Source organism: Chiloscyllium punctatum, chromosome 5, assembly GCF_047496795.1.
Source record: "Chiloscyllium punctatum isolate Juve2018m chromosome 5, sChiPun1.3, whole genome shotgun sequence".
Taxonomy (NCBI): Eukaryota; Metazoa; Chordata; class Chondrichthyes; order Orectolobiformes; family Hemiscylliidae; genus Chiloscyllium; species Chiloscyllium punctatum.
Genome location: NC_092743.1, coordinates 118,366,580 through 118,380,364, shown reverse-complemented (window position 1 = coordinate 118,380,364; position 13,785 = coordinate 118,366,580). Strand labels below are relative to the sequence as shown.

Sequence of the window (13,785 nt, the reverse complement as noted above, 5' to 3'; positions counted from 1 at the left end):
TGCAGTGAATCAGTTGATCATCTGAAGACCATTTCCTGGGCATTCAAAAGGGTTGTTACAGAGCAGCAAGTTGAAAGTGAAATACTTGTGTCGTAAATGAAGAGATTATAAATATGCCTAAAGATTGCAACTATATTCATGAGAATCAATAATAATTGGGAGCAAACTCATTGGCTCATTTTCTTCTCCTGAACTCAGCCACTTGAGGTTTGACATCAACATGGTGGTCATCGCTGGAATCAAGGGCAGGGGTTTCCCTATGGGCTTTGCAACCCAATCCGCGATTGACATGTGCGTTAGAACTCCACACTGTGGGAAATGACAGGTTTTGCATTTCTGAGACAGTCAAAGGGCAAGGTTTGTAATCCAGTTGGAGGACAGTGGGTAGGCCCTCAAAGCTAGTGAGTTAATCAGATGTCTTCCAACTCCAAGGAAGCGGCAGCCTGCAATGACAGTTGTGTCAGATGGAGGCACCAATGTTTCGAATATTTGAAGTAAAAAGAAATTGGTTTTTCAGCCATGCAACGCACATTGAGGTAGGAATAGGGCGACAGGGTAGTCTGACTGTTGCGGCACCCAGGCCTGTTTTGGACTCTGTACCCCTGACAGGGATACAGCCTAAGAGCTGCTTCCAAACAGTTGACAACTTCCTAAGTAGTGGCTCAATTCCAGGTTTGTGCAGTTACTTTTTTTTTCTGGTTTTACTTGCTTTCCCAAGATTGAGTCTCATGAGTTAATTTGCAATATTGTATCTAACATTTACGCTGGTGTTGCTACAGCATATCCAATTTACGCACCCTCTTGTATTTGTTTTTGAGATATAGAGAGCATTAGCACAGCAGCATTTATTGCCAATACCTGCCCCTTAACTTGCTCAAAAACAAATTGCATGGCTATTTATGTGAGTCCAAATGAAGAATCATCAACCTGAAACTGTTCCAAAGAAGAATCATGGGATTCAAAATATTAACTTTGTTTCTCTCTCCACAGGTGCTGCCTGACCTGCTGAGTTTCTCCAAGGTTTTCTTTGTTATTTCAGACTTCAAGTATCCTCGGTACTCACTTTTAAATTGGCCTGAAATAGATGCTGTTTCCTTTTACAGCTGCTCAGTCCTGCTTGCTAAGATTTCCAGCATTTCCTGTTTCTATTTCAGATTTTCAGCATCTGCAGTCTTTTGATTTTGTGTTGTTAGCACATTTGTTGCCCTCTGTGCTTCAGTTCTCGCAGCCAATTCCAGGCATTTATTGTGCTACTGTGCAAATGTAATCTGAAGAGCTGTTTTGTTTACTTCTTTAATTACTTGGCAGACTGTCACCCAGGGAAATGCTGTCAGTCTGCCCGCTGTGTCCATTCTTAAAAAGTAATTTTCTCCACAGTTGCTGCCAAGCCTGCTGAGTTTTTATCGCAATCTCTATATTTGTTTCTGATTTCCAACATCCGCGGTTCTTTTTCTTAATCTTACAACAATACTTCACAAGCCTTTCCGTAGATCAAACAGCAATCTAAACACATGATAAACAATATAAGGCACTTCGAATTTTGGTAACTGTGGAAAAAATAAAGTAAAGTTAATGTATTGGGTCCACTGACCCTCCTTCAGTCCTGATTTTAGCTAGGAAAAGGTTAGTATATACGCTGAAGATAGGTGGGGCCTAGTAAATGGTAGCGGAGATGGAGCCCAAAGATAGGAAAAGAGTTGGCCAGATGAAGCAATGGGAGAATGTATAGCTTATAATGGTTACCATAAGTGGCTGATAATGGGTTGTTTGTGGTAGCAGCCCATGTCACAGCAAAGCCTGGTTGGGTTAAGGACATGGGAGAACGTGCTCAGACCCTAAAATTATTTGAAATCGACATTGATGCCTGCAGGGTCCCCAAGTGGAAAAGAAGGTGCTGTTCTTCCAGCTTGCACTGAGCTTCACTGGAGCACTGCAGCAGGCCTGAGACAGAGATGTTGGCTGGGAACACAATGGTACGTTGAAGTGGCAGCAAACCAGGAAGTTCAGGGTCAGTTTTGTGGATGTGGTTTTTATTTTGTGGTCCATCTCCATCTATGTTTACTCCTTCCGCCTCCCTGTATCCCAACTTCCGCATTGGTCTAAGATATTATTTGTTTTCTTCATAACTGTTATTTGCTGGCCAAATCCATTTTATTTTACAATGTTTCCCAGAGATGTGATTCAGTCTTTCAGCTGGGGCTGGAGATTTGTTTGCTTGGTATTGGTGTTTCCACATGTACCATCACAATACGTTGTAAGAGTTCACTTGTGAACAATGTAACCTTACAATGTATCAGTTGGTATGTGCCAATTGGCAAAGGCTTGGAATGTTTCACAGCTAAGCCTGATATTTATCTATATATGAGAGGAGCAGCTGCAGGCTAGTGAGCAGGAACTTGGGGGCTGTTACTTCCCCCTTCCAATGCTAAGATTAACATAGCATCCTACTGCAATCCATCCATGATTGGCTGACTGAACTAAAATGCCAGGCCTTTTTATCTTCTAAACAGCCTACTCTTGTCTTGGGAAAGGACCCATTCACTTCCATTGTCCATTTTTTAACTGCTCATGCACAAACTATTTGAGACAGTGATTCAACTTGTAATTCACTTGCTGTTCGAGTCAGAGTTTTATAGGAATATAAACAGTGGTACAGGTGGAAAATAATGTGCCATATGTTCTCAGAATAGTTATCCCTGAAATTGTTATCAAATGCCTTTCTCTTTAGAACATTGATTACAGTAAACAGAAGTCCAGTTTATATTCTTTTAAAGCAGCTTAAATTAAAATTTGCAGCTGCAATTGTGATATTTTTTCATGTCGGAATTTTGGTGAATTTTAATCAGGATTGGGTGGGAAGAGGTGGGGGGGGTGGGAGTGTGGATGCATTTCTGGAGAATCTGCTACAATTAGCCATTCATGTGCAAAAAGATGATTTTATGCAACTGTCAGAGATGGGGATGTGTGTAGAAAGCTGACTCCAGCTTGATTGAATTAGAGGGAGAAGAACATTTAGGTCAGGCATCAGAGTTGAAAAAGATTATTTTCTAAATCATTGAAGCGGGTGATACTTTTCAAGACCTACCGTTGATGCCCGAAACTGCAGATAGCAGCAAACCCGCCCATTTAAATGGGAAATTTATTTCCCCACCAGAATTATTTCTGGAATGTTCCATATAATATTTTCGGGTTGCAATAAACCATGGATAACTGAAACCACAGATATGGGGGTTCTACTGTACATACACGTATAAATATTGCTGTTTTCAACCTAACAAAAAGTTATGATTCGGTCTTAAATTCATTTGGTTTTGAAATAATTTTTTGACGACACAGCCTTTTGAATTTCAGGCATTTAGTCTCAATTGTGCAATGTGTGTCTCTAAGTACTTGAAATGTTTACATGGTCACGTGTAATAGGAGAAATAAGGTATACGGTATAATTAACTGGCATTGTCTAAATTTTATCAAGCAATTTCCATAACGATGATGTTCAGTCCAGAACTACTGAACAACAGCAGCTTTCATAAAAAGAGTCATTTTAATATTTTTCTCCCATTGTGCCTTTGTGGCTGTTGCTTTGTATTAACTGTCCTTTCAGAGTTCAAATTGTGTTGTGTTGCTTTGACAAACAGCCTGTGTATTACCAGTGCAATTAATTCTACCACTTTCACCCTCTCCCATTATTCTGCACACAGTGGCCAACAAACATCACTTTGTGGATGGTAACCTCTTGTACCAGTTCCGCATGAACTTTCGCAGAAGGCGAAGACTGGTGGAGCTGCTGAATGGGAGTGTGTCTTTGGCACCTGACAGTCATGAAAGCCCTTTCTGTTTACGAAAACAGAATTCTGACAATCCTAACACCAGCTTCCTCTCAGGTAAAAACTATTTACTCTAAATTTCCTCTATGATTTTATTGTTCTGTTTGGTGTTTTACAATAAATGCTTTGAGGCCTGCTGTCTACTATCTTCTACATTTGGGAGGCTGATTTAGACAAGTGGTCACTTTCATGAAGTTGCAGATCAGTTGGGCTTTCAAAATACCTGCAGGTATAAAAGCTGTACCATTCACTTCCATGATTTTTTTCTCCCTCCGTTTTTTGCTCCTTTTGCATAACCACCCTACTCGCTCCCTGGGACCTCCCCTCCCACAATGCACTATGATAAAACACAGTGCTGTCTGCTATTCTGGAAAATGAAGAAACTGAGCTGCATCTTCTGAAACAGGTGCAAGATTTTAGTTCCGAAAGTAACATTTGTCTTTTATGCGGATGAACTTACACACAAAGAAGGCATGGACTACTATGGTTTTGGTGTGGAAAGCAGCTGTTAAGTGTGTCATGCACATTGTAAATGTTTGTGGAAAGATATCCCAGATTCAGCATCGATCACTCACTTGAAATTTCTTGTGGTAAATAAATCTTGTATTAGAATGATTGATGCGTTAATAAAATTAAATTTTCTTTTAAGTCACATTCTGGTTGACAGTTGGACTAGTGACTGTCTAATAATTTCTCATCTACAATTGTTGCTTTTGTGAACTTAAATTTGTAAGGAGTGTTTTCTTAATTGTTGCTTTCATGAATTTAAGTTTACTGAAGCATTCTTTCCTTCATTTTTGTACATCTATGTTTGAAAATATATTTGGTCTTTGTTGTGAGAATGGCAGTAACATCCCCCATAAGAAAACATGAAGAGAAGTGCCATTTAACCCACCCAGGTCCATTGCTTTTCACGGTCAGAATCTACTATAGTGCAATGTCCAAAATGTTAATTGAACAAATCTAAAAAGCATCTGTGAATAGCTGATTACAAGATTGATTAGAAAAATGGAATTTTTTTTGTAGTCTGGCAGCAGAAAGAATACTTGGCATTGATGTAGTTCTTCTCTGGCCTCTCACTTTCCACTTATCCAGCTTTAGTAAATGTTCTTTAACTTCAGACAATTGCAAAATGATCTCTGGAGTGAGCTGCCAAATGAATCAAGGGAGCAGTGAAGCTAATGCAACCACACTAGCCCAGCCCTACGCTGCATCTGAATTCCATGTATACGTTTACTGCTCTGAACTGTATTGACCAGATCTTCATCTTATTTGGTACATGGATGTTATTATTACCCTTGATGTCTCTACTTTAAGGAAAGGGTGAATATCTAGGGTTTCTACAACGTCTAAGTTACACAATATTCCAACCTAAACCTGTATTGCTGTTTGTTAAGAGTCATTGGTTCAAAATGGTCCACGTGAAAAAGCACATTAATCTCAAGGATGGCAGCTGGTCATTAAAGAGGCAAAACTAGGGGGAAATCCAGAGGGTTGTGATATTTTAGGAGCCAGCAACAGATAACTAAAAAGCTTTTGAAAAAGGGGAGGAAATTGCAAATGAAAGTAAATTAGCAAGAAATCTTTTTAAAAAGCAGGTGTTTCTATTGGATAGATAGAAAGAGAGCAGCTGAAGTACATGTGGGACCACCGGAGAATGTGATCGGGGAATTGATAACAGGGATCAGGAAATTGGAGCTAACTTAAACCAATATTTTGCATCCGTCTTTATCTGGATGACATTGTAAACATCCCAAAGATATCGGATAAGCAAGGTGCTAATGTTAGGAAAGGTTATGTTACACTCTCTTTCACAAAGGAAAAAGTGTTTGACAAACTAATTGGACTAAATGCAGACAAGTTGCCAGGACTTGATGCATCCCGGGTTCTAAAAGAAGTGGTTGCAGCGGATTTGGAGGCATTGATATTCCAGAACACACTGGATTCCAGAAGTTTCGAATTGGAATATTGCTAATATGATACCTCTGTTCAAGAAGGAAGTGAGACATAAAATAGGAAACTGTATGACAGTTAGCCTAATATCTGCCATTGGTAGAATGCTTGAGTCCATTATTAAGGAAGAAATTAAAGTACATAGAGAAAAGATTAAAGCAATCAAACAGACTCGAAATAGTATTATGAAAGGGAAAGCATGTATGACACATTTTCTGGAGTTCTTTGAGGCTACAACAAGCAGAGTAGATAAAGGGGAACCAGTAAGTGTAGTGTATTTGGAATTTCAGAAGGCATTCAATAAGGTGCGACACAAAAGGCACAAGATAGGAGTTGACAGTTTTGGAAATCCGGTATTAGCATGGATTGTGGATTGGTTAACACACAGAAAGTAATGAGTTGGGATCAATGAGTATGATTCAGGTTGGAAGGTTGTAACCAGTGAAAGTCCAAAGACCCTAGTCATAGGGCCTCCACTATTTACCATCAATATTCTTAACTTGGAGAGTGTAATGTCTCCAGATTTGCTGATAGTATAAAGATGGGCGGGCACATTGTGATGTGTGTATATAAGGAATCTGTAGGAGCATATAGATCAGTTGAGTGAATGGGGTTAAGCTTGGCAGATGGAGTTTCATATAGAAAAGTGCAGGTAGAACAATTAAAACTTTGGGAAGGAGAATCAAAGGCAAACTATTACTTAAATGGGGACAGACCCAAAAGGGTTGCAGTGTAGAGGGATCTGGGTGTTCTAGTGTATGAAATGCAAAGCGTTAACATGCAGGTGCAGCAAGTAGAATTTTGGTCTTTATTGCTGGGGAGATGGTGATATTGGAGTTTAAAAAAAGGGAAGTTTTGTTACTATTGTACAGGATGTTGGTGAGACTGTGCCTGGAGTACTGTGTCCAGCTTTGGTGAATGAATTTAAGGAAGGATGTACTGGCAGTTCAAAAGAAATTCACTCAGCTAATTCATGAGATGAAAAGGTTGATTTATCAAGAATGCTTAATCAGGCTTGTCCTTTTATTCGTTAGAGTTTAGAGGAATGAGAGGGGTGATTGTAATTGTCACTTTAAAAAGATTATTTTGACCTTGATTTTTTGAAGAGAGTTTGTAAAGGTAGAATTTATCTAGTTTAATAATGATAGGGGAGTTGCCAGGTCAACCAGTTCAGGTACTTTCTAGTTTGGTTTAGCTGTAGCAGTCGGAAGATGCTGGAGTCCAGGGAAAGTTCCAAGCTTCAGTTAAGATTCTTTTCTGACTTTTCTCTCTGAAATCTGTACGGAAATTCTTCCTTCTTGCCTGTAAGAATCTGTATTTCAATTTGCGTTTTGCGTAGGAGTGTGTTTATGGGACGTTATTGGATTGGAACAGTTCCTTAGTTAAGTTACTATATCAGGTCGGTTAAGTCTTCCAATAGTTGTTATTCTAATCTCTGTTTTCTTTTGTTTGTGTTTCAACTGTAGTGTTTAAACAAATTCTTTTTTGCTTAAAGCCAAGTGTTTTAACCAGCTGCATCACACCTGGTGTTTCCACTTCACATCTGGCTTTAAAACAAGAGAAAGTGAGGGTCTAGGCTACCTTCTTAAAATATTTCAAGGGGGCCTGGCCTGATCCATAAGAGTGATCTGATTGAAACATTTTGAATATTTTGAGAGGGCTTGACAGAGTAGATGTGAGAAGATATTTCCACTTGGTGTCATGGTTACAGAGTAAGAAGAAATATATTTAAAACTTAGACCTAAAAGAATCTCTTATCCCAGAGAGTAGTGAATGCCTGAAATTCTCTACCAACAATATCATGGAGGCTCGATCACTGAAATTAGTTAAAAAAGATGTTTGAAAGGTTAGTCAAGATAATAGTTCAAAAACAAAAAGAATAGTAATCAAATATTGTGCTTCAGGCACTACACGAAAATCTTCAAGTGATTCAACCAGAGACAACATGTGAATGAAACATGACCGATTTAAGGATGTGTTCAAGTATATAAGCCAAATAGTGTGGTGTTGGAAAAGCATAGCCAGTCAGGTAGTATCCAAGGTGCAGGAGAGTCAACATTTTGAGCATACACTCTCTTCTTCAAGAGTGTTAAGCTTGAAATATCGACTCTCCTGATCCTCGGATGCTGCCTGACCAGCACCACACTTTTTGACCCTGATCTCCCGCATCTGTAGTCCTCCTTCTTCTCCTATAAATCAAATAGGTGTACTTAAGCAAACAGTTAGTATGTAAGGAACAAGTTCGAGTCATACAGTTGTACAGCACAGAAACAGACCCTTCAGTCTATTTTGTCCATGCCAACCAGATATCCTAAATTAATCCCATCTTATTTGCCAGCATTTGGCCTATGTCCATCCAAACCCTTCCTATTTATGTTCCCATTCAGATGCCTTTCAAATGTTGTAATTGTACCAGTCTCCTCCGCTTTCTTTGGCAACTCATTCCATACACATACACATACACTGTGTGAAAAAGTTGCTTCTCAGGTCCCTTTTAAATCTTTCCCCCTCACCTTAAACCTTTGTCCTCAAGTTTTGGCCCCCCGACCCTGGGGAAAAGACCTTGGCTATTGACCCTATTTATGCCCATCATGATTCTGCAAACTTCTATAAGGTCACTCCTCAGTCTCTGCTTTAGTCTCAGCTATTGAGCCTTTCCCTATAGCTCAAACCCTCTAACCCTGGCAGCATCCTTGGAAATCTCTTCTGCACCTGTGAAAGTTTAGCAACTTCTTTCCCATAGCAGGGAGATAAGAATTGAATGAAGTATTCTAAAAGTGGCCTAACCAATGTCCTGTACATGACCTCCCAACACCTATATTCATTGCACTGACCAATAAAGGCAAGTGTGCCAAATGCTGCCTTTACTATCCTGTGTACCTGTGACTCTACCGACAGGAACTGTAAATCTTCACCCCAAGGTCTCTTTGTGTAGCAACATTCTCCAGGACCCTGCCATTAGTCCTGCTCTGGTTTGCCTTCCCAAAATGCAACACCTCACGTTTATCTAAATTAAACTCCATCAGCCATTCCTCGGCCGATTGGCCTTTCTGATCAAGCTCCCATTGCACTTTCAGATAACCTTCTTCACTGTCCAGTACACCTTCAATTTTGTTGTCATCTGCAAACTTACCGGGTGCAAACTCAATTGGAGACTATGGCGTGGTAACACTATTGAGATACAACATTAAGATGGTCAGTACTAAATGCTGATAGAAGTTTTCAGGATATCAAGGGGAATAGATGGAATGGATAGAAGGAACTATTTGTGCTTGTTGGTGCATCAAGAATTATCTTAAAAATTAGAACCAGATTTTTAAGTTGCAAAATTATTAAGTACTTCTACAGGCATGGTGTAATAAGTGTTTGGAGCCAGCTTCCGCAAGTTGCAGTCAATGGTTCATCAGTTTAGTATTTAATATTTAAAATTTATTTTCTAAACCACAATATGATGCAAAGGAGCTAAGTCACAGATCAGCCATGATCACATTTGGTCAGGCAAAGAGAAGAAGGTTAAGGGGCTAAATCGCCTATCCCTGTTCCCACGTTCTTGGGAACAGCTGGAGACAGAAGTACGTTCCAGACTGTAGAGTGACATCTACAATTAGAACTGCATTGTTTTAAAAAGATTGTGAACTCTTAACCATTTCCACAGCCCCATGCTGTGACACTACTTCTTGCAGTTGAATTAGATTGGAATCTTCCACCCTGGTATGGACTGAAATTTGAACTTGTGATTTTTTTTTTGGTCTGGTTTGATTATCAAGCTGAATAATTTGAGTTTGAGAACATGCTAAATAGTTCACTGAAACATATATGATCTTGTAACTTAAACAAACTAGAATGCCCTACTGAATTGATACAGAATAGCCAGCATTTTTTTTTTCCTACTTGTCAACTTGGTAAAGTTCCACGAAAACTCTATTGTTTAACTTGACATTTGATTTCTCTCGTGCAGTGAGCCCAACAAAGGAAATCAAGATTGTTTCTGCGGTTCGACGGTGTAGCATGAGCAGCAGCTGTGGTAGCAGTGGTTATTACAGCAGCAGCCCCACTCCCAGCAGCAGCCCTCCTGTGTTGTCCAACCCCAAATCTGGTAAGCGCTGTGACCATGTGAAGTTGCTGATAGCACGATGTGAGAAGCTACAAATCACAGATTTCTTTGATTCGCAGTTGTAGTTTTTAAGGGGGATGAAGCGCATGACACGGTCTGTGATTTGTTAACCTTCTCTGTGTGTATGATTATAGTGAAATGTTGAGTCTTCTAATGATTAAGTTGTTTTTTTTCCCTGTTCTTCCATTCTTTGTATTGAATGGTACAAGTGCCAATTCATCCCACACCACAGAATTGTAAACTTGGCAGATAGAACTTAATGTAGGAAAGTGTTTTGCTTTGTATTTTGACCCAAGTGGATGTCAGTGATTAAAACAGTAAGCATTCAGCCAGAAGGATCTAAAGGTTTTTAAAAAGGAAGGCAGTTAATGCTCCCATAATAATGTCTGGAACATTGCATCACCACCAACTTGAAAGAACATGTCTGAGAAACAATCTCACCATCTCATCGACACCGTTCCAACACGTCTGCACATCATTACCAAAGATTTTCTTTTGAATTTTTAAAAAATCAGTTGAAAAGTAATGATGTGAAACTCAACTTGCTTATTCGCCATCCAATTAATTGATAACATTAAACATTTAAAATTAGAAAAGTTAATTTGTTTCCTGAGGGATAAGTATATAAAGGGCGTCAATGGTTCCACTGTATCCATTGCTACAGATGCTAAATTGAATCAATCCATTTACAACTATCATATTGTTCTAAATATAGTCCATACTTTTTCACGAAAATACCAGAGGATACATCAGCATGCCATTATCAGTATCTCATTGAACAGAGAACAGTACAGCACAGTACAGGCCCTTCAACCCACAGTGTCATGCCGAGCATTTATCTCAACCTAAGATCAACCTAACCAACACACCCCTCAATTTACTGCCATCCATGTGCTTGTCCAGTAGTTGCTTAAATGTCCCTAATCTCTCCAGAATTTGAAACAATGCAATCTGACTGGTTCAATGTTAAATCTATTATGCAACAAGTGCCTGTTTTTGAATTATTTAATCTCAACAGCTCACATTTGAAAAGCTTTATTATTAACTGCTGCTTGCTCTAATATGATTTGTTTTAATCTTGAACCAAGATTATTTGTTTTTCTGGTAGAATTCTGTTCTTTGACAACCTATTTCCTTTTGTCACCATTACTTCCCACATTCATTCAAGGATCTATCCTTGGGCCCCTCCTCTTTCTCATTCACCTGCTGTTCTTGCTAAAATGAAACTTTAGTTTCTTCTCAAAGGCTGACAATGTCCAATTGTATTTCATCCACCACTTCTATTGACTCTTGTGCTATTTGTAAATTGTCAGGCTGCTTGTCCAACATCTGGAACTGAATGTGCAAAAATTTCTTCCAGCCTAACATTGAGAAAAAATGGGGGCACTCTGGTGAAGTTTGCCAGTGATACAAAGTTAGGTGGACAGGCAGGTAATACTAAGGAGGCGGGGAGGCTGCAGAAAGATTTAACCAGGTAAAAACAATGACTGCAGTTGCTGGAAACCAGATTCTGGATTAGTGGTGCTGGAAGAGCACAGCAATTCAGGCAGCATCCAAGGAGCAGTGAAATCGACGTTTCTGGCAAAAGCCCTTCATCAGGAATAAAGGCAGTGAGCCTGAAGCGTGGAGCGATAAGCTAGAAGAGGGTGGGGGTGGGGGGAGAGAGTAGCATAGAGTACAATAGGTGAGTGGAGGAGGGGGTGAAGGTGATAGGTCAGGGAGGAGAGGGTGGAGTGGATAGGTGGAAAAGGAGATAGGCAGGTAGGACAAGTCCGGACAAGTCATGGGGACAGTGCTGAGTTGGAAGTTTGGAACTAGGGTGAGGTGGGGGAAGGGGAAATGAGGAAACTGTTGAAGTCCACATTGATGCCCTGGGGTTGAAGTGTTCCGAGGTGGAAGACGAGGCGTTCTTCCTCCAGGCGTCTGGTGGTGAGGGAGCGGCGGTGAAGGAGGCCCAGGACCTCCGTGTCCTCAGCAGAGTGGGAGGGGGAGTTGAAATGTTGGGCCACGGGGCGAGGTAGTTGATTGGTGCGGGTGTCCCGGAGATTTTCCCTAAAGCGCTCTTCTAGGAGGCGCCCAGTCTCCCCAATGTAGAGGAGACCGCATCGGGAGCAACGGATACAATAAATGATATTGGTGGATGTGCAAGTAAAACTTTGATGGATGTGGAAGGCTCCTTTAGGGCCTTGGATAGAGGTGAGGGAGGAGGTGTGGGCGCAGGTTTTACAGTTTCTGCGGTGGCAGGGGAAGGTGCCAGGATGGGAGGGTGGGTTGTAGGGGGGGCGTGGACTTGACCAGGTAGTCACGGAGGGAATGGTCTTTGCGGAAGGCGGAAAGGGGTGGGGAGGGAAATATATCCCTGGTGGTGGGGTCTTTTTGGAGGTCGCGGAAATGTCAGCGGATGATTTGGTTTATGCAAAGGTTGGTAGGGTGTAAGGTGAGCACCAGGGGCGTTCTGTCCTTGTTACGGTTGGAGGGGTGGGGTATGAGGGCGGAGGTGCGGGATGTGGACGAGATGCATTGGAGGGCATCTTTAACCACGTGGGAAGGGAAATTGCGGTCTCTCAAGAAGGAGGCCATCTGGTGTGTTCTGTGGTGGAACTGGTCCTCCTGGGAGCAGATATGGCGGAGGCGGAGGAATTGGGAATATGGAATGGCATTTTTGCAAGAAGTAGGGTGGGAAGAGGTGTAATCCAGGTAGCTGTGGGAATTGGTGGGTTTGTAAAAAATGTCAGTGTCAAGTCGGTCGTTGTTAATGGAGATGGAGAGGTTCAGGAAGGGGAGGGAGGTGTCAGAGATAGTCCAGGTAAATTTAAGGTCAGGATGGAATGTGTTGGTGAAGTTGATAAATTGCTCCGCCTCCTCGTGGGAGCACGAGGTGGCGCCAATGCAATCATCAATGTAGCGGAGGAAGAGGCAAGTCACCCACTACTCACTGACTTACAATGGTTCCCAATTCGAATTCATTTTAAAGATCCTCCTTCAGCTGCCTTAGCCCATAGCTCTGCAATTTCCTCCCCACAATCTCTTTGTCTCCATTTCTGTCTCCACTTCTAAAATACTCCATTTCTTGGAAAACATTTGGTCATTTATTGTTATCTTTTTATTTGATTTTGTCCAGTTTTGTTTGTTGTGCCTTGTATAAGCCTGTTCAATACAAAAGGTCTTGGGCACCATTAGCATTTATTTTCATTTTTTTTAAATTGAGCATTTGTATTTTTGAAGTGTAATTTTTTCAGGTAATACATTGTAACATTTAGTATAAAATCTAATGAATGATTCTAATGAATCTTTTCATTATAATATAAGCCACTTTAAAACCATCTTCTTAAACCCATCTCTCTGCCATCCTCCACTTGTGTTTGCACTTCCTGCTGGAAGCAACTCATGGACTGCTTTGTTACGAAATCCGAGGTATTACGATAAGCTGCCTTTGCTATGTCACTCCCTTCCACTAGCCTGCCTGGCTATACTTTTTTATTGCACAACCTGCCCTATCCCTGGACTCACTTCTCTCTCCAGTCTTTCTGCTTTCTCCCCACATGACATCTCTGAGCCCAACCAGTCCATAAGACCCATCTCCTGTTCCATTGATCCTATTCCCATTACACTTCCGATCATCCAATTTATATTCCGATCACCATGTTCGCCAATACAGTAAACTATTCGCTCTCTTCAAGTGTTGTCCCTTTTTTTTCTTTTAATTGTGAAGTATCCCCATCCTCAAACAAAACCTCACTTCACCCTTGCATCCTTCCATACTCTGATCCCAATCCCTAAATTTCTGGACATGTTATCGCCTCCCAAATCAACTCCTATCGTTCCAAGAACTGTGTTTGAATCCCTCCAGTCCAGTCAGGTCTCCACCCTATAATAGTATGGAGACTGCTGTAA

At 40.8% G+C, this 13,785-nt stretch overlaps 1 protein-coding gene across 4 annotated transcripts in view; it reads left to right on the top strand.

The window, feature by feature from the left end:
- The window catches only part of deptor (DEP domain containing MTOR-interacting protein), a 76,985-nt gene that overhangs the window by 43,762 nt on the left and 19,438 nt on the right, over positions 1 to 13,785 (top strand). For all 4 annotated transcript variants that reach the window (XM_072571200.1, XM_072571201.1, XM_072571202.1 and 1 more), the window contains exons 6-7: positions 3,699 to 3,881; positions 9,736 to 9,873. In XM_072571200.1, coding sequence (XP_072427301.1) covers positions 3,699 to 3,881; positions 9,736 to 9,873 — 321 coding nt within the window. The remainder of the gene's footprint in view (positions 1 to 3,698; positions 3,882 to 9,735; positions 9,874 to 13,785) is intronic.